At 34.6% G+C, this 22294-nt stretch overlaps 3 protein-coding genes across 3 annotated transcripts in view; 1 reads left to right on the top strand and 2 right to left on the bottom strand.

The window, feature by feature from the left end:
• The window catches only part of tmtc2a (transmembrane O-mannosyltransferase targeting cadherins 2a), a 32908-nt gene extending 27569 nt beyond the window's left edge, over positions 1-5339 (bottom strand). Inside the window, exon 1 of the mRNA XM_052554209.1 lies at positions 4908-5339. Coding sequence (XP_052410169.1) covers positions 4908-4990 — 83 coding nt within the window. The 5' untranslated portion in view covers positions 4991-5339. The remainder of the gene's footprint in view (positions 1-4907) is intronic.
• A 5659-nt stretch (positions 5340-10998) lies between these two features.
• Positions 10999-21613, bottom strand: LOC127956357 (probable methyltransferase-like protein 25). The gene is made up of 12 exons (XM_052554214.1): positions 21044-21613; positions 20780-20947; positions 20530-20648; positions 19847-20455; positions 19072-19219; positions 16306-16400; positions 16042-16071; positions 15452-15525; positions 13935-14028; positions 12955-13029; positions 12805-12876; positions 10999-11345 (listed from the first exon to the last, which is right to left on the bottom strand). The coding sequence occupies exons 1-12, from the start codon at positions 21246-21248 to the stop codon at positions 11250-11252; spliced, it is 1785 nt and encodes a 594-aa protein (XP_052410174.1). The 5' UTR covers positions 21249-21613; the 3' UTR covers positions 10999-11249.
• The window catches only part of LOC127956360 (uncharacterized), a 216496-nt gene continuing 215641 nt past the window's right edge, over positions 21440-22294 (top strand). The window contains exon 1 of the mRNA XM_052554221.1: positions 21440-21586. The gene's annotated coding sequence lies outside the window, so the exon portion shown is untranslated. The remainder of the gene's footprint in view (positions 21587-22294) is intronic.

Below are 22294 nucleotides of genomic sequence, written 5' to 3'. Positions count from 1 at the left end.
CCAAAGTGGTATATCTACACCAATACAACCAATAGTCGAGCTCAGTAAAGCTCAATAAAGGCGACATGCTCTTTGTTGCAACACTGGCTAGTAAGTTCTTTCAAGACTTGACAAGACTACTCTTAACTTTTAACTGTAGATGATCCTCCATTGGGAGGCTAGTGTCACTGGTCAGTACATGGGGTTTCACCATGAATGTGGATTCAGACAGCGTTCAGATGTGCAGAGATGGCTGACAGTTCCTCTAAGCTGGCCACAGAAGGATAACCAGTGCAAATCTGCAAGTAATCAAGGCATCAACCCCCAACACACAGCATCACATCGACACAGACTCCCATAGAGTGTGCATAAATCAATAGGGATGGTAGGTTTGAACTTAAAAACTTACATGTGTTCTACACTGGTGGAATAATACAGCACATCGAGGGAGAAACGCGGGGTGTTTTAAAATGCAATTATTTCCACTGGCAGCAAATCAAACCTTTCAGTCACTCACTCAGTCTGCATCTCTTTCACTTTGCCTCCGGCTCACTATAACCACTGAAAATTATTTTAAAATTCATTTTGGTACTTTTGATGAAGCCCATCTGCCTCTCCTTCATAAAATATAGCATTTCTGTGTTGGGTTATGTGGTTTAAGCGCTCTCTTTAGCCTCCAAACATCTCAAATTACCCTCTTTAAATAAGTCACTCTTCGCTGCATCGCTCATGTTGCATCCCACAGCAGTCAGAGCTGAATGACAGCGGTTCAGTTAGAGGAGTTTAAAAAAAAAAAGTGCTAAATGTTCTGTTGCCAATGTAGATATTTGGGATTGTAACTGGTTTAATGGAAAAAAAGCCTGAAGATGCTAACAGGGTGTGACAAGAGCTGCAAAGTAATGTGAGTGCATTGATCTGTTATAAAGTCCAGCTGCCTCTAAGTGTAATGAGATAGTGTGTGTAGACTGATGTGGATTAACCGCACATTGAAAATAAATAAATACATAAATGTTAAATCATATAAAATATACATGATTAAAAAAAATAATAATAATAATATATATATATATATATATATATATATATATATATATATATATATATATATATATATATATATATATATATTTTTTTTTTTTTTTATATTATTTTAGTCCTGTCAAATTAATTAATTAAAAATGTATTGCGATTAATAGCATCCAAAATAAAAGTTTTTGTTTTTTTGTGTACGGTGTATAGTTATAATAATGCATAAATATTCTTATTATAATTATTATATTTGAAAATATTTACATGTATATATTTATATTCGTATAATTTATATTTTATAAATTATGTAATATACAAACAAACAAAATTCCGAAAAATACATACATGTGTGTATTTATATATAAATATTAAATAAAATAAAATACACAATACACACACATCATGTAAACAAAAAAGTTTATTTTGGATGTGATTAATCACGATTAATCGTTTGACAGCACTAATTATTTTTTATATATTTTTGAAAAATTTAAAATACATTTAAAATTAATTATAATATGGCGTAAATTGATCATTTCATAAGCATGGATGATTCTGATTACTGCCATATGGATTGGAGAAATGCATAAACTGAAAATTCAATGTTGACTTGAATTCTTTCCAAGACCACCAATGACCACATACCTACTTCCAAAGTGATAAAAAGGCAATTTCAGGAAAACTCTTTGTCCTATAACTCCAATAAAATAGCATTCTGACATTTTAAAAGACATGAGAGCATGTCTAGAACAAATGATTTGATAAAATAAATGGTCTGTTGCCATCTAATATTAAGGCTCGTAATGGCAAGCATTAACATCATGAAGAAGATAAACCGCTTATGTATTTTGTTATATTTTTGTGGATGACAATGTATTTTACTTTAAGAATTACTTTAATCATTACGGATATAAGAGTGAAACAAAAACATGATTGTGACCAAAATGCAGTGTAAATGTTTTATATGAGCATAGAATTGCAAATTAATCATTTATAATCTGTACATCTGTCAAAACCACACATATGGTGATAAAGCTTACAGTGCAAGTTTTTTTTTTTTTTTTGACACAATCAATCAATAACAATACACACAAAGGCGCATAATGAAACACTCCTCCTAAAAGCCACAAAGTGCTATACAGTCTCTCCATTGATAGAACACACATGTGCACCAGATAACCATCAAACCGAGTGCAACAATTGAGATACTGCAAAATACTTAGTGAAACAAAGACAAAACATTCCCTGCTTATTTACAAGATATCAAAGTTACAGCAATACACGAGACAACTTGTTAAGCATGCATTTCGCCACACAGCTGGAAAAGAGATGGATGTTTTCTTTGTAAATCCCCCTTGAGGCCCATTTCACATTTCTAGGGTCATGTTTAAGGACTGTTACAGATGAACAAAACATGAAGAATGAAGAAAAGTGGGCAGTAGTAGATGACTGGGTTGAATTAAAAACCTTATTTCGTATGCAAATCTTTTGTTTGACTACAAGTCGGTTTAATTTTTTATAATGTAATAGTGCTGATGTCTTACAGTACTACGCATTAATTGCAACCACTTTGTTATTTAAGAAACAACTGCTCTACAAGAGTAATATCCCACTGAATTAATCAAAAACTAACTTTATTGGGGGAAACATGTCCTCTGCAACCTGAGCTAATCAGCAAACAACATCCTCTGGAAATCTCTTCACTAATAAAACTCTGGCATTCAAAACAAACAGCAAGATTTTATCTCTGCAAGCAATGTGAAACTCATCCAGAGGGCAAAAACCATGTATAACTCTCAGTCAGAACCATGGAAATGCTTTAGAACAGAACAATTGGCACAAGATCACATGCCGGCTCTCAAACATCGCTCTCAAGACATGTAAAAATAAATTTCCCCCAGTAGGATTACCACTGGCTGATGTCTTCTGCCTTCAGTCAAGTTGCGCATTTCATACCAAGAATGCTTTATTCACTTTTTTATTGATATTACCATTGGCGCATGGAGTGTGGACAACCCTCCATACCGTTCCAGGGAAAAACACTTGACGTGATTAAGAAAACAGAGACAGAGCGCAGTATTCCAGAGCTCTGAGAGCTTAGGATTGCAACCACACTTCAACAGCTGGTGCATGACCACAGTCAGAGACAGAAACCAGTCCCCGGAGTCGAGACGGGAATCACAGAAAACCAATCGCCAGATTCTTTGATTATGCCTTGTGCACACAAACACATAAATCAAAGCAACTTAAACCCCTGGGAACGGGTGTAGGACGCAAGACTGTTGACCTTTATGTGAGAAGGTCGACTTGATGAATGACTCTGGAAGGTCAGTGTACTGATTGGGTATCTGTGGTCACTCAAGAGGGACAGAGAAGGATGCATGCATCTGTGCATCTCTTGGGTTTAAATTAACACTGGGTCTCATCTGAAAATTAAAGGTCATGTGTCGTGATTTAACATTTAAACGCAGTGTGTGAGACACACTATTTGCATCACTAGTAATTAGAGCTATAATTTGCAGTCTCATCAGTGAAATATTTGTAGAAATGTGTGTGCAAAAGGTCCATTGTCCACCGGTTTCAAACTGCTTGCTTTACTTGAGCATAAGCGAATGGGGTACATTTCGCTTATACTTAAAACTCCAAATCATATGGATTCCGATTGGAATGACTGGAGTTCACCCATGAAATTTTGTCTATCAACACAGAGTAGATCAACACATGGTTGAATCGGTTTTTAAATATAGGACTAATTGAATATCAATGATTTACATTTGAATGGCATTATGATATACTGAAACAATTATGGCATGGACACTGATATGCCCAGCTGAGTCTTTGAAATTATCTTTAAAGCCTGATTAGGTTCCACCGTGGACTGGAGTCTATAAATGAATCTTAATAGAATCAGATGTGGCGGGAGATGTTTCCACAAATTATCACTTTCCTTCTGCATTGGCTAGTTCACTAAACCCATCATTTCATGGGTCATTTCTCTGCAGTAAAACCACAAAAGATGCCCATGGGTGTGTCTCACAAAGCATACTGAAATGGTTTTAATCAATTTCCCAGGAAAAAAAAGCATTAATATAATGATGAGACAGACAGTAACAGCAGGCCTGTCACTCAGTCAGATATGGGATAGGATAGTTGTCACAGAGATTACATTTCAGTAAATATGCTTTAGAACAATCTGTTTCCCAACCATGATCCAGCTCATTTTGGATGTCTCCATCCACATCTGTTTCAGGCCCTAAATTAGCTAATGTGCTCAATTGAGTGCGTTTAATTTAGAAAAATATACAACATGTGTAGTGTTTGAGTCCCTTGGGGCAAGTTGTCACATTTTACATGTTGTTAACTATGCATGATTGCACAATAGGCTACCTTTTACATGCTTATTTTTTTCAAGCTAATTAAAATAAACTAATCTAAACTGAAACATAGTCACTGTAATGAAAAATGTGACAACTATCCCCATTTCCCATACTGGGATCTCCTCAATTTAGTGCAAACAGTTCACACTAAACAATAAACAAATGTAAAATGACAAACAATAAAAGTGACCAGATGTGTCACAATATAAATGTTTCTTAGATATATGGCAAGTGTCATAAACAAACAAATAAATGAAAATAATCAAATTAAAACAAACATGTTTTAATCCCTTTTAATCTGCCACTTCTAAAACGTTTCCCATGTGTAAATACATTGAGTAGCCTAAAAGTGATACATTTTGCAACTAAAGATGTTTTCATAAAGTTGTATGCGTTATTCTAACAAACAATAAGCATACAGATTATTTGATCTGTGTGAATAAGAGCACATTTAAGTGAACACACCAGTCATTATTGTGCTTATCTGTTAATGCGAAGTGATGCTCAAGGACTGTAAGTTACCTGTCATCATAGCAGAAATCAGCGCTCAGTGTGTTCATGTAGAGGAGCAGAGCCACCACGCTGCACACCAGCTCCACTATCATCTCAACGACAGAGAGGAGAAAAGAAAGTCCAGGAATGAATGACACTGATCAGTCCCCTTCTCTGTTTGCTGTTGTCCTCATTGTTTTGCTCCCGCTGCGAGATGGGGAGAGTTTCAAACGCGCGCATCGCTCGTCTAACCCATTCTCAGTCAAAGGCTGTGGATTCAGCCCAGATATCTGCTCGTGCTGTGCGCTTTCGCTAATGAACGGAGAGTATTCGGCTGCTCTTCGTCCAGAAAGCCGTAGTGAAACATCCCGTTGCAGTTACACCCTCATATCAAACACACAACACGCGTGTGATGTTTGGAAACGCCGCGCATGCGCAGAAATCAATTCACGAGAGAGTCATCACCCTTGAGCTGAGAGAGTCTTGTCCTATTACATTGATTTAGAGCTTAACCATAAGTGTAATTGCTTTGGTTTGCAGCATTTACATTAGTTTTGAACAACTTGTAAGTAAATAAAAAATAATAAATAAATATTAAGCTCCATTCTGTGATTTGATTGGTAGAGGCTATGTAGCCTAAATATCACATCAGCATGGAAGCACATTTTTGCCTGAATCAAAAATGAAACAAAATGTAATAAATAAGTAAATAAACAAACGAACAAATATATGTAATTGCCACTTTTTTATTGCAATTCTGAGTTTATATCTCACAATTCAAACATTGATTCCCCATTTGAGTAAAAAAGTCAGTAAAATTGCAAAATGTAAAATCTTAATTTTTACTTTTCTCTTTTCTTTTCTGAGTTTACATCCCATAGGCTATAGGCTATATCTCATATATATATATGCAGTTGCTTTGGTTTGAAGCATTAACATTAGTAAATACATGTAACAAATTTTATAAATGTAATTAATTTATTTGTTATTAACAAATAAATAAATTTAATTGTGACTTTTTTTTCTCATAATTCTGAATTTATGTCAAAATTCATACTTTGTTTCCCCAATTATGAGAGTTAAAAATTCAGTATTGCAAAATATAAAGTCAGAATTCTGACTTTTCTCAGTTCTGAATTTACATCCCATATAGACTATATCTCACAATTCTGACATTTTCCCCTCAGAATTCTGTTCAAATCTTGAAATTCTTTTTTTTTTTAGCAACTTTAGTATATTTCACAATTCAGACTTTTATTCTCAGAATTGCAAGAAAAAAGTATTGTTGTTGTTTGTTTGTTTTTTCCTCCTAAGAATAATCTGCTTTGAAGGAAGTAGATGATGAATTTGATCTTTGCACCCTGCGGTGAGTTGTGCTTTTTGCATGTGGATCTCTGAAAGTCCCCACTGAGGAACAGCTGGTGCAAAACCTGTTCAGTGCATGTGAGAATCTGCATGAGTCAAACACAGGAACAAGAGCGAGAGATCATTTGTACCCCTGTGTAGTCACTCCACTCCTGTTCCTCCCCGCTGACCTCAAGCTGTTGACCCTTGACCATCAACCCCACTGGGAGGACAACTGCTGTTTTCAGGGATCAACACGAGCTCTGACCTTATCAGTGCTGCATTCTGCTGCGGATACAAACAGTCAGATGGAATAGATGTCAATCTGAAAAGTATACATTAAAAAAAAAAAAAAAAAAAAATTACAAAATTATAATCGCAATAGATAACAAAAAAAAAAAAAGGTTTGTAACTGGTTGCAGGTGTGTTAGGGTAATTTATAGAGATATTTTTCAATGCAAATAATACAATTTAATAATATAATATAATAAAAATAAAAAATGCATTATATTCTTAGTAATATTAATACATTTTAACGTCAATTTTTTACATTATTTGACTTTATTCACCTTTGAATGAAAAACAAGCCTGATGAGGACTGTAAGACGTGTCTCATTTTGTTTTTCAGAGTTCCTGTTGTATAAATAATTATATTTTATTTTTCATCACAGCTGATGAATATCAAACAGGAAACAGTCATGATGGGCAGTGCCAGAGTCTGGAACATTCCTGCCCCTAAATAGCACCTGCTTGATTTAGACCACACTGGGATCAATTGTATTAAAATAATAAATAGCACCAAAATTATGTTTTATGCTGATTAAAAGAACATTTCAGATGGAAACTGATTGAAGTCTTGACTTGGCGTTGGTATTTTGTTCTTCGTCATCTCTTTTTGATTACAACAACTGGTATTTGATATTTTCATGTTTCATGTCGGGCCTGTGTTTGAACACGCTCTTAATCAAGCTATAATATCATTATTATTACAAACACCTCTTTGGTTTTTCCATAATTCCACAAATCAGTTAAAAATGGACTCAACCCCAAGGAAATCCTGCATGTTTTTAAGAAAAGCCGAAAGCAACGGTTTGAAGTTAAAAACTTCATAATGATGGATTTGTTTCTCTTATAAACGTGCAGCTTTTCACTTTGCAAGACATTAATGGATTGACTAGAGTCTTGTGGATAGCGTATGGATAATTGTCATGTTTCTGTTCTTATCAGCTGCTTGAACTCTCATTCTGACGACATCCATTCACAGCAGAGGATCCACAGAATACTAAACAGCTGCGTTAATTAAACTGATAAAACAAGTGTCTTAGTTCTGCCATATGTTCATATATTATACATTTGCCATGTTGACCTATTAGGACAATGCTGCTTGTCTAATGAGTGACTTTGTTGCATTTTCCATGCAGCCCAACTCAATAAAGTCAGTCACAATAACATAGGCAAATGTTTTCAGGGCAAAACATTTTAATCTGAAACACTGCGATCCGATTTGTGACAGAAAACACAATGAAAACACGATCTTGTTTTTTTTATTTTATTCACAAAAACAAAAAAATATATATCACTGATTTTTACAATCAAATTTGGATTGTGGCCCATGGTGCACAGTGAAAGAGTGAAATAACTGAACTTGAAGATATTTTATTCATGTACGTCTTTCGGGCAGACATGAAATTGTTCACTAAAATGCTGTTAACACTTCAGACAGTGAGGCAAAAAAGAAGCTGATTATTTTCAGATGGAACTCATCATGCGTCATTGTAGATGAGATTGGCATATGTTTGCGTGTGATGGAGAAATAGAGACGAGATTGAAAGAGAGAGAGAAATAATAACAGAATATTTTCCATCTGTGCATCCTGTTTAGTCCCTTTGAATCACTGATGAAAAGATAAATCGCACCTCTTTTTCCTTCCAATTCCCTTCGCTCTCACTCTCCCCTCTCCTTCTTCTTTTCCCATGCAAGCTACGATGCCTGATAAGGAGTATTGTGTGGTTCCTCCCTGTTTCCTCCGCTGACCGGAAGCTTAAATGGCTCCCCATTGACTTTTCCCTCCGTTTCTCTTTTCATCTCATTGTTATACACAAGATTTGCCAGGGCCTTGATGTCCATATAAATCAGCAAAGAAAATTAACATTCTGGGATTAAAAATTAAATCAATGTATAATCTTTCACACTAAAGCTGAATTTAATAGGATGTTCACATAAAATGCGTACTTGCTTTCGAAAAAGCAAGACAAAGCATAAATAATTGGCATAAGAGGACGTTCACATGGGATGCATTGCACTCCTTTAAAAAAAGAAAAAGAAAATGGAAAGTAAGAAAAAGCACACAGCCACCATATTTAAACACAGCACCTTGCAACATTGCACTCAAATTAAAAAATAAATTTGGTTGGCAATGGCAAATTGGTTGAATGTTTTTACAAATGATCGGCTGAATGGATTCGAAAATGGTAAAACTCAACTGTTTAACTCTAGGGGAGTTGGAAAATGGGCCCTTTTTTCAAAAAATGTGGAGTGTTCCTTACATCATTCGAAAATATGGCGCTCAAGTTAAGTTCAAATTTAAAAAGAACCTTTTTTTTTCCATTTTACTAACACACCTATATAGAAAACCGAATTAAAAGCTGCAGTTTAATGCAAGTCAACAAATGTTGTGTTGCCATCTCACATCTTGGGTAAATGTGATATTTATTTATATCCTGTTAGTCATTAAGTCAGCGAAACACACCATGGTTATTGACCACAAAACTTCAGGGGACAGCAGCTGTTTTGTGAAGTGAAAAATGATCCTCTTCACTAGCAAACAAATCGTCGACCGTTTCTGCTTTAGGAGAAGAAAACTTAATCTTTTTTTTTTTTTTTTTTTTTTTGATTTTGATGATGATGATGTTCTAAAAATGAAACTTGTTTTCAAACTTCATCAATTTTTTTCCACAACTGCTTACATTCAATAAATAATGACTTATAATTACTATGATGAAAACATTAATTCACTGCTTTTCAAAAAAAGAAAACAAATCAGCCAGTCTTTCGACAGAACTTTACTGAGTACTTGAAACTGCATAATTATCACATATGAAAATATATTGCTGAACAATTATGACAGGTCGGTATACATAATCATCAATAAACTCCATGCAGTTAGAATTGGTGGCTTTGAATTTTCTCTTGGAGCTCTATAAAGCCACATTCCCTCTTAGTATAAAAACAAACACAGAAAATAGTAACACCAAATATAGTAGTATGAGAAAGAAAAAAAAGGGCATGAGAAACAAACTCTTTGTGAGTTCTTAAAGGGGTCTTATACAAATTATCCTCCTCACTAGTAAAAAACATCAGTCAACTGTTTCTGCTTTAGGTGAAGAAAACTAAATCTTTTTTGTTTTTTTTGATGATGATGATGTTCTAAAAATGAAACTTGTTGCGTTGTAGCTGGACATTCTTGGTGACGATAGAGGAGCATTTCCTCAGCCTCCTTTGCATGCAAAGAAGAAAAAAAAAAGCTACATTTCAGGAAATAAGGGAGTGAGTAAGCTGGTTTCCCATCGCTCTGCTATTTCTGTCACGGAGAGAGATGTTTTGGAGTGCATCATATCATTATCCTGAAGCTTTTCCTTTCTCTGATTTAGACACAGAACAGGATATGGCACAATACATCCGCTGGAAGATGAATTCATAAGGGAAACATATGTGACTGGTCAGCGGACTCTTATTGGTGAAGCATTAGACTGGTACCAACACATTCAGTGAAGTTCAAGCTGCAGTGTTGATGTGTAGCCATGCTCATCTCCACACAGACACACGAATATCATCTATTTTTTTTCCAGAAATAATGGCAGAGCTGGCTTTGTTCTCATCAAGTGGTACCCATGATAAATGATGTAGTGTTGTTAAAGAAGGAAAAATCATTAAGAGCAGGAATGATGTAGACTTAAGCTAAGCTATGTGGCCTACTTTCTCTGAAAGATCAAACTTCCTCAATTTTTTTCCACAACTTCTTGCATTCAATAAATAATGACTTCTAATTACTATGCTGAAAACATTAATTGACTGCTTTTCAAAAAAAAGAAAACAAATCAGCCAGTCACAGTGATGTTAATCTTTCGACAGAACTTTGTATTTGAAACTTCATAATTATCACATATGAAACCATATTGCTGAACAATTATGACAGATCGATGTGCATAATGAATAAACTTCATGCAGTTAGAATTAGTGGCTTTGAATTTTCTCTTGGAGCTCTATAAAGCCACATTCCCTCCTAGTATGAAAACAAATACATAAATAGTAACACCAAATATAGTAGTATGAGAAAGTAAAACAAATGCATGAGAAAAACTCTTTGTGAGTTCTTAAAGGGGTTTTAAGCAAAACTACACTGAAGAATCAATCAGGCTAAAACAAAAGCTACCTCGAGGTGTTTCATTTATGAATATTAACTAAAACATAGGACAGGAGAATAATGGTCTGTGGGGATTGGCCTGAAAATAATGAAGAGCTCAATGCCTGATTAATATTAATGGTGTGTTAAATAAGTGGAAGCACAAGACGTCTCAAGTGTGACTGATGTCCTCGTGTGGCTCAGTTAAGGCTGAGAGACTGATTTATAAACCAGTCAGACTAATGAACACTAAAAGCAACGTTCTTCGTCACATTGATCACTATAACTTTCCGCTTTAAGCTACAGACGAACCGTTATGCATCATAACTGAACCGATCTGGAGAGTAATACAGCCAGGTCTTTGAAGACCCTGGATTGAAAAACTGCTTTTAATTTACTGAGAACAACCCTATTTTGACAATTTATGTTTTACATATTTTTTTGTAAAATATCATTACATACATAAAAAAAGCATTTTTATTGTTTGAAAAATTGGCAAGAGTCAATCTGAGTTTGACTTTAAAAACAACATTAATAACAAACATTTAAAACAAAGTTTTACCAAAAGAATAAATGAAAATTAAATCAATAAATTACACTAAACAGCAGGGCTATAGCTTTGGTCTTCAGACTGTAGATTCCTTTATACCAACAACTGCATAACATCTCGGGGACTGGAGAGGGTCAAAGAGCTGGACCAGCGCTGAATGAGACACATTGTCCTGAAAGAACAGAGACATTTCAAATGTAGACATGTGAAAGTCTGAAAAACAAATGCAATGATCTAGCTTTCAATATGTATTTATTAACAATTTTTACGTAATATTTAAGGCATAAATCTTAATGCATTTTAGGCCTTCTCAACATGTATCAAGGATCATGACTTTTCAATGCTTTGCAATAATTTTTTAAAGAACCAGGCTACACTGGTTTCTCAGTGATTCACTAAAAAGAACTGACTCATAAGAATCAATTGTTCTGGAGTGGACTACACTGTACATGCTGTCTGTTTTTGGTTCAATAAAAAAAAACAACTCATAAGAGTTTGTCAGGAATCGCTACACTGGTCATGCTGTTTATTTCTAATTCACTAACAAGAGCAGTTGAAAAGAATCATTTGTTCGGGAATCAGACTACACTGTTTGCACTCTTTGTTTCTGATTCCTTTTAAAAGAACATACACATAAGAGTCATTCATTCAGAAATCAATCTACCTGGTCATGTATGGTTTTGATTCTCTAAAACATTCGGTTCATAAGTTCAGTATATATTCACACACACTCAAGATATATTATTTTAGATGAACCGTAATTTAAATTACGTTTCCAGCATATCCAAAAATAAAAAAAGTATATTGGACCTGATCAAAATAATCAGCATAACTGGCCACAGCTTGTTTCAATCCAAAATCCATATTACAGCTTTCCATAATCACTGACCAAAGCACATTAATATACTTGGCAGCACACCCAGAGTACCGTGTTATGAAATGGTTTATACATAACAAAACCCTCCACAGGCCAAATTGTAAAGCGGATTCTGATTTCAATGTGGTTAGTGGAGTCGTCACTGATAAACCTTATCATGTTGCCAAGCCCTTTAATGTCCAACATTCACAAATCATAGACCAATGTAGAAAACAATCCCACAGATCTGACACTGGGGAGGTTTTCCTTTCTTTAAATTACATGACTGATAAGTGACCCCTGTAAGATCATGTGGAAATTGATCCCACAGAAACCTGGAGTCACTGTTTTGTGGGTATAAACAAAATGATTTTGTCATGCCCTAAATTTTCAGTCTAACGTTCTTCACAGATGGCTGAGTCTGACACTCCTGACTGTCGTCGCGAGGAGGTTTGAGGTTTTATGTTCAAAGCCTGGTGGGCAAGAAGGAAATGGACGTGTAACTCAAAACCTCTGAACTCCTGTAAGTCGGAAACCAGTTTTTGGATCTACTATACGTGGCTAAAGTCTGCTGGTATATATACTTTGAGAATAAGTAGCAGACTTGGGAATTCGGTGTTGTGGTCCTGAAGTAAATCCTCAAACAAAATCCCCTCACAGTTCTCTGATTATATGAGGATTAAATATCTGTACAAGCACACATCTAGAAAGTAAATGCACATTTGAGCACAAATTGTAGTGTTTCTGTTATCTGTTCTGACATTTGGTTTGTTACCTGCTCTTTCAAGTAGCAAAGTCGGTCAAGGAGGATGAGACCCTCTATACAGGGAGCCAAAATGACTTTCAACTGTGGAAGATAAAAACAGCATGAGGCAGGTATAGAGTTAGTAATAAAATATATGGCACGTTACTCTGTCATGCTCACCATGTTGAAAGCCACCATCTCATTCATTCTGGGGCTGTAGTGTTCATGATAGCTCTGTATGTCACTGTCAGATAGCTGGAGACAACAAGAGATATGAAAAAAAAAAGATTTTAAAGAAACAAAGGAAAAAGATGATGGTCTATTCACCAACCAGGATCTAAAACACAAATGCATTCCTGTAGACTAATACAAATTTAATGTAAATAACATTTTTTTTATATATTTTTATTTTATTTTATTTATATTATATTTTTATTTAAATATATTTAGATACTTTACTCACAGATATACTGCAAAATATTTTATACATTTTGTACTGTTTAGTATAGAATTAACAATTATTGTTATCATTACTGTTTTATTAATTGCAAAATAAAAATTACAAAAACAAGATTTTATATTAAATTAAAAATACTTTACACATACATTTTTTTTAAATTTATTAAAATAATTACATAATCTGTACTTTTGACTAGTAACACACACACATTAGCAAAATATTACTAAATATTCACATTAGAATGATTTCATATAGCTTTTCCTTTCTCTGATTTAGACACAGAACAGGATATGGCACAATACATCCGCTGGAAGATGAATTCATAAGGGAAACATATGTGACTGGTCAACGCACTCTTATTATACTTCATATAATTCATCTTTTTTATTACAGAATTCAAATAAATTAATCAATATTAAAAGTAATTTAAATGATTGAAAATTTAAATATTTTATATTTATATAAAATATATACAGTATATTTTTCTGTTTCTGATTAGGGTTCCACAGAGAGCTGCAGATTTGCCCTGGGCCTGGTGAAAAGCCTTTTAATAGCCTCTTGCTACCTGTTCCCTTATTTCTCTACGTGTCAAACACATTTTAGTCTGTTCATCTCATTAGCTCCATTGTGGTGTAATTCAGATGCATGTGGGCTGACTGAAAAAAACATTGAATGTAATGTGAGAACTCTTGGTTATTACTTTGGTGTCATCCAGATCCAGCTTCTTAAGCGCTCGTCTGACATAGTCCACAAACGACGAGGCTTTGGAGTACACGTTCCCAACACGTTTCTCACTGTCAAAAGAAAAGAAAATACTTCAAAAATCGATCATAACAAAAACCAACTAACACAACAGTTTTTAATGTAGTTTAAAAACGAAATGTTCAGACAGTAAGTCACATGTAGAGGGTGAACTCTGCACTCTTTGTTGACTCGCCCATTACCGTAACCTGATGGTTTGGCTTTGACTCACAGAAGCTTAAACCTGAAAACAGGGCTTTAGGGTTTGAGTCACGAGCATCAGTCATCACTGAATCAGATCTGCTCTCTGCAGCCACGATCAAGTATCTCAATAAACATTTCTCATCCTCCGCAAAAAGGAAGGAAGGACTAGAGGGAATCTGGAGGCTCTTTATTCTCTCCTCTAGTTTACTAAAGCTCTCTGGCGACACGCGGTTGTTTTCTGTCTAATGAGCAGATGATGTGGTGAGAGTGCTGTCGATGAGATATCTGATCCTGGTCTTTTGGAGAGGAACGGCGTCAGTGCGGGAGCTAAATATTTGTCATCGCGTGTGTTTCCGACTGAGAGTCGCTCGTCAGGGGGTCCGGGGTGTGTGTGTTTCTGCTTTTACAGACCGTTTCTGGTTTTGTATTAAACTATAATTTACTGCAACTACTACAATTAGTAGTTTTTCCAGATAAGCCATAAAACTAGCAACTGAACTACTGAAATTAATAGATCGTGTGGCACAGTAACAAAACAAATCCATCATGACACAAAATCTATAATGTACTTTATATGATGGTGCATATGATGGACAGAAAAAAAGATGTAGACTAAATTTTAAATTATAAATACACACGCACTTATAAATATACAATATTTTTAAATAAACATTCACAGATAGCTAAAGAGACCAAGAGATATAGACTTAATCATTTTCAATACACACACATGCATTGCTAAAATCATTTTATGTGCTAATTTAATTTATTTATATTGACTAAAATATACAAAAATATAAAAATATAATTAATAAATATTACTAAATAAAAACATAAAAAATGTATGTTTTATATGTATATTTAATAAATACATATACATATACATATATATATATATATATATATATATATATATATATATATATACACACACAATATTACTAAATAATATTAAATACAAAATAAGACTTTATATGATAATTTTATACTGACAAATAAATTATACATAATATATATGTATAGTTTATGTATTTAGATGTCTATTAATATAATCTGTGCTGTAGATAAATAAAAGTGTAGTATGTGTATATATATATATATATATATATATATATATATATATAGAGAGAGAGAGAGAGAGAGAGAGAGAGAAAATAATTTTCAATTTTAAATACATATTTTACTTAAGTAGAACTTACTGCCAAACCTCCAATATTTGGTAGTTTTTTTTGGGCCATGAAGATTTTCTGTGGCAACAATTAGTAAAAATACCTTTTAAAGCAATCGTAGTGATCTCGTAAAATAACATGAAGAACCGCCCGATAAAAAAGTGACTCCATAGGCAGCTGAAACAGACAAGAAACCAAGTTAACCACGATTACATTTCAAAGCTGATTTTGCTTTACTTACACAACGCATGCTTACTTGGTTATGTTTGCTATCTTATTTATATTATTAATTATTCATTTAAATGTTTGTACCATTTGTGGCAACTCTGAAAACAGATTGTGTCATATTTTCCATGACAATTATATAATCCAAACACTCAGACATGCAGAAGATAGAAAGAGTTTGTTCATGCTGACTGTTTCACCTCTGTACTTTCAATCGTTTTTTAAAAGAGAATAATTCAAATTAAAATACACAGTGCTTCCAGTTGAATTAGATAAATATGCATAGGTGCATATGCTGTTCATTCTGGCTTTCAAGCTTGAACAACACATTACAATCAGCTGTGCAAACAGCCTCGGTCACATGAGATTGAAGTCTTTATTTGCAAATCCTGCAGGGGAAATGAGTTTCTAATCAAAAAAGTGAATATTGTAAGATACATGAGTCACATGACACAATCAGATACTCACCCCTCCTCCAGCAGACACTCTCTCCAGAGCCTGAGAGGGGAATAAAAAGTTTGAATTGAAAAAGTAGTGATAACTCAAAACAAATTTTCATGGTTTGATAGTAGCCTTCAGTTTAATGGCTTTATGTTTTTAAAAAATAACACCCAAAAGATTATGTATTTATAGTTAAAACCTTATGCAACCTGCATCAGCTAATAAGCAAAGGATGTGGTTGAAGATGCGTGGGCAACGTGATGTTATTTGTGACGTGTGAGGCAGACTTACGAGACACGCTGACATCCTGGCATTTCGACCACAGAAACACTCCTGAGCCTTCAGATACTGACTCACAGGGAAACCACACACACCATCAACACACCCTGAACAACAACCACAGAACAACACGGAGATGAAAAACTGTACAGCTTACGTTTAAACATAAAGTACTGTTCAAATGTTCAGGGTCAGAAGATCTTGTAGAGAGCGTTAAGATTTATCAAAGATGATAGTAATACATTTATAATGGTATAAAAGATGTCAAATTCAAATAAATGCTGTTCTTCTGAACTTTTTTTTTTCCATCAAAGAATCTTGTAAAAAAAACTGTTTTCAACCTTGATAATAATAATAATAATAATAATAAAAAATGTTTCTAAATCAACAATTCAGTATATTAGACTTATTCCTGAAGGATCTTGTGATACTGAAGACTAGAGTAATGATGCTGAAAATTTAATAATATAAAAAAAAATTACAGTTTTTTTCAAATAGTATTTTTTTTATCAGCGTGAGTGTAAGAGACTTTCAAAAACAGTAAAAATCTTAACAACCCCAACATTTTTATTGCATTTTAAAACTAAACACCAGACATTTTGGATGAGAACCTGGCGAACACGTGTCATTCAAACAAGACCCACACTGCGGCTCGAGGTCTATTCAGTGCAGACAAACACTGTTTACTCCAGCTATCATACTAATCTAAACCACGCCAAACTGAACAGGATCCAGAGTCCAGCACAGGCCTGAAAAATGTGTTTGTGATACAGAATGAGCTGTGCGTAAGAAAAATGCCTGAGAGAGGGACAGTGTACAAAACAATATCAGTGATTTCATTATAAAAGGTTTGACTCATTGCGAGTGACCAGCTGCTGAGTCTTCAGTTCACGTTTTAAAATACAAAAATGTAAAACTGAAGTGCTTGTTTTTTTTTTTAATGAAAATACAAATGTAATGCACTATAAATAAGCGACTGCTTAATGAATGCTGTTGGTGGGCGGGACTTCCTGTTTTCTGTTTAAGTAGGACACATTGCAGGGGGCTCTTCTGAATTGTGTCAGCAAATGCAGGGCCTGAGAAGAGATTTCGTGGAAGAGTATTACGCTGTCAAAATGAAAATCCCATAGAAATAAATTCTGCTATGGAAGTGAAATTCTATGCAAACTCATGGTGTGAGTAGCACAGAAATGACACACTTCACCTTTAAACGCACAGCATGCTGTAATAATACAGAGTTTTTGAGACACATATGAAACTGCATTTGTTTCATTAGATTTTGTTTCTTCTGCAGAACAAATGTGCTTGTAAAGTGAGCCGCTGAAGCCCTGAAAACACTGACATCATCAGACTGAAAACACCACATGCTGTACTCTTCTTGAGTTCATGAGATCAGTCTGTTGAAGGGAAGAGTGTTTGTGATGTCAGTCCAGCTTTTGCACACACTTCTTGTGTTTTAGCTCTGTCCCTGCAGCAACCGAGGGTCTGTGATGTGATCAGCAGGCTTTAAAAGACACTGAGATATTATTGTAGACCTGCTGTGCTTCATAACGCAGTAATTATGTGATCAAAATATCAGATTTTGTAGGCACTCGAATCGTTTCTGCACTGTATGCTCAAAGAGAACGTGTCTAAGAGGCAGAGAGAAACCACATGCTCTCTTAAAGCTAACACCAAGTTAAAATAAAAACTGTAAAACTTGTCATCATTTAATTATTCTCATGTTGTTTCAAACCTGTATTCGCTATGAACATAATCTGAAAAAGGTTTCAGTGCTTTTTGTCCACAAAATAAAAGTCAGTAGAGCCTAATGGGGTTGTTTTGGAGACAAGTAAACTTAAAATAACAACAACAATTATAATAATAATAATAATAAACGATGAATTAAGTAATTTATTTAATAAACAACAATTAATTATTTATTCTAAAACAATGTATTATTTGTTATAAAATAACACAACATACTAATAAGAATTTTGACTATTATTATGTTATAAAAAATATTATACATTTTTTAAAATGAATAATATTTAATTTTATATTGTTCCAATTATTATAATTATGTGTTCACTAAATACAATAAGTAATAACTCATATTATGGTGTTATATATATATATATATATATATATATATATATATATATATATATATATATATATATATATATATATATATATATATATATAACATTATATATTTTATGTATTATGAAATAATTTATTTATTTACTTAACAATCAAGAAAAAAAATATTCATTATAAAATAATAACACATTTAATAATAATAATAATAATAATAATAATAATACATTATTGCTTTTATTATTATTACAAATACGGGTATAGGGCTGCACAGTGCAGGAAAAAATATTATACAGAGAAATGCATTTCCACAGAGCTTGTCTTGTTTGAAAACTTGTTCAACCGTTCTGATAGAGACTGATCTGCCCACATATGTGTGTGTGTGTGTGTGTGTGTGTGTGTGTGTGTGTGTTTTTGTGACATATCAGGACACAACTTTGTATAATGACATGTGTATGACACAGGTATTACAAGGAGAGGGTTTCAAAACGCTAATAAACCATACAGAATTAGTTTTTTTTTGAGAAAGTAAAAATGCACAAAGTTTCCTGTAAGGGTTAAGGTTAGGTGTAGGGTTAGTGAAGGGCATTAAAATATACAGTTTGTACAGTTTAAAAACCATTACACCTATGGGATGTCCCCACTTTTCACAAAAACAAACGCGTGTGTGTGTGTACAGAAAGGAAGTGTTCTTACCCTGTCTGTCATGATCAAACTCTTCAGAGAGCAGATGGTAGCAGCAGCCCACACTGCAAACGGCGCGCAGCTCCTGTTTGGCCCCGAACATCCTCAGAGTGCTGGGGGCCAAATCTCCACACGTATGCAGACCAACCAGAACTGCATCCTGGGTACCAGCCAGAGAAAAGAGAGAGAGAAAGAAAGAAAGGGGGTAATTTAGTGAAATCAACACAGATCGTTTGCCATCTCTCATTGATCATAAATAATGTGCTATGGACACATCCAAGTCCCTCTCCATTCTTGAGCTCAATTTCACCTAATTAACATGATTAGGATAATCACAGGCGTCTCGTTGAGCTGTAACAGCAATGATACAACTTCAGCTCTATAATCAGAGCCAGCAGCTGGACGACTACTGCAGCAACGTGCTTTTATATCAGTTTAGTGTACATCAATTATTTGATCCTGAATATCATATCAAATTAATGCATAGTGCATTTACGAGGACAAAAATAAGTAATGCTTTAAATAAAAAATATTTCACACCCACTTATTAGCACAAAATTATATGATATTATATAACAACTATGTCAAATTATTTTATTCATTAATTATAATGATGATAATTAATATAATTGTAATTAAAAAAAAATCAATAATGTTTGTATATTATATTAGTAATAGTAGACATTAAAATGATTACAATTACATTTTAATAATAATAAAAATAATACTACTTCTACTATTATTATTTATTATTATTCTCCCTTGGACAAAACCATCACTTCTTCACCTCCAGCTCTGTGATCAGCGTCTTGAGCTCAGTTTCTGCGGTGACATATGAGGTCAGAGGGGAAAACAGGCCGTCGTCTCTGATGTTCCCCCTTCCTTCTCGAGCTTTCCTCTCCAGATTCTCTCTCTTCCTCTTCTCTCTTTCCTCCAGACTCAGCTGGCTGTGGTTGACGCGGGGAGAGATGTCTTCTGTGACGTCTAGAGACAGCATACTGAGGAAGCTGCTTCCTGAATCTGAATCATTCAGGTCTAATGGACATTCTCCAGCATTATCTGAAGCAGATAAATCATTGGTGACTTGTTTTGATAAAGAACTGCTATCCGCTCGAGCCCCAAAGCTTTCCTTTTCCTCAGTAATAAAGTTTCTGATGCCATCACTGTTTTCAAAGTTTCTGCTGTGTTGTATACTCGCATCCTCGCTGTCCAAAGTTTGCATCCTAGTGGCTTTGTTTGGTTTCTGATAAGCTTTGGAGAACTTCTTCAGTTTCCTGTTCCTCTCCTGAGCTCCATGTGTGTTGGTGCTGGAGGAGTCGATCCCGAACACTTGCAGGTTGAACCGCATGGACAGATAGGAGCACAGGTAGCCTTTCCCTGAACCCACGTCTATCACCTGAAAAGCAGAAACATGATCAAAAGACTAAATTCAGTTTCGTTTAACTAAATTATATTTGTAACATTTTCTACCTGTTTGACTCGGCAGTATTTGGCCAAACTAGCCACAACTTCAGACATTGCCTGCACCTCATGGGCCTTCTTACAGTTCATAAACTCATCCAGTGTTACTGCTTTGTCTGATGACTGTCCTATGGGAATTACAGACAATGCATGAAATATGACCTTCTAATAACCTGAATTTGGCATGCATAATAATCACAATAAAGATCCAGTGGAATCTAAATGTGGTTTTCAGTGCTTCTGATCTGACTGCAGTTACCTGCAGTAGTGTCTCTAGTCATCAGTCTCAGATTCTGCATCAGATCTTCCAGCTGCATACAGACCCCCAGACCTTGTAAACAGTGGGATTTCGCTGCCCTCAGCAGGGCTGATATGTCCACCAACTTCTTTGAGGCATTGCAGAAACCAAACGTAGTGTTTTCCTTGTCTAAAATATATATAATAATTAGACACACACACACACATACAATTATAAATATTATATTTAATTTTCCTTATGAAAATTAGATGGAGAGTATCTTACCTTCTATCGCCCTCATGCTGTTTTGTGTGGAACTGACAGCACACAACACTTCCTCTGGATTCACACACATAAACGTGCTCCAAACATCACGCGTGTAAAAGTCCACAGTGTGCGCATTTGAGATACTTAATGATATGGAGAGAAACCGCTTCAGTTCATTTATTTTTCTTTTTAAAGTGTCGACGGGTATGTCATTAAATGCCATTGTTTACGGGCACAGAAAAGTGAGAATATTTAGCGAGAGCTGCAGCTGTTGACAGACAGTATTTAAGACATAAGTAGTCGAATCAGGAAATGATTCCTCTGAGCGACCGAATGCGCGGCCATGTTGAGTGTACCAGTGTGCGTTTTGGTGAATGGCGAAATCGAATATTTTGCCCTCACACAAATGGTGTTTATTTTTAATAGTAATGCATTACGATCATCCTTACGTCATTAATGTGAGACTTTCTTTACGCGAAAAATAAACAACCGTTTTGTCCACAAATTAGAATATTTTAACGTTAAACATGGCACCTTTAAAACAAGACGCAAAAACTAAAGGTCCGATTAAAGGAAAATACTTAAATAACATGTGTCCACAAATGGGTTCCAGAGAGCAAAGTTTTTGATGGTAGTGTAAAAGACGGTGAGTAGTCCACTTTAAACATAGCCACTTTTTCAAAAAATGCATTTTAGATAACAATGAATAAACAAATCTTACATAAGGGTCAATGACAAACAAAGACGTCCGGAATGATATAAATCTTTGTAAACAGCACGTGCCTAGTTGGTTACATTTAGGAAAACATTAATATCATGTTATACAAAAAAAAAAAAAAAAAAAAGAGAGAGAGAGTGAGATTTAACTTAAAAAAATTATTTATAAAAATTATTTTATCAACGTAATAGATCCAGAAAAAATGGCGTCATGTCATCGACCAATATAAACAACAAATATTTAACTAGGACTAAAAGTAGAGTGTGTAAGTTACTGTTTGAATCTCATCTCCCTCTCAAACTTTCTCAGGTCAGGGATTTGCCTTCAAAAGGAAGGAGAAGATGAAGCATGAATATAACAAACTTCTCAGAAAATAGAGGAAGAAATGCAAGCATCACCAATCCAGTCAGAAGAGGAATATCCTGAGTATCTGAGACATCTGTACCTGGCTGAAAAAGAACGACTAGATGAAGCAGAACAAGAAAAATATGTCCCTAATGAGTGGGACGCTCTACACTCACGAGTGCTAAACAGACTTACAGAGACGCAAG

The sequence above is a fragment of the Carassius gibelio genome, chromosome B4 (genome assembly GCF_023724105.1).
Source record: "Carassius gibelio isolate Cgi1373 ecotype wild population from Czech Republic chromosome B4, carGib1.2-hapl.c, whole genome shotgun sequence".
NCBI classification, from domain to species: Eukaryota; Metazoa; Chordata; class Actinopteri; order Cypriniformes; family Cyprinidae; genus Carassius; species Carassius gibelio.
This window is presented reverse-complemented; position numbering and strand designations above follow the sequence as displayed.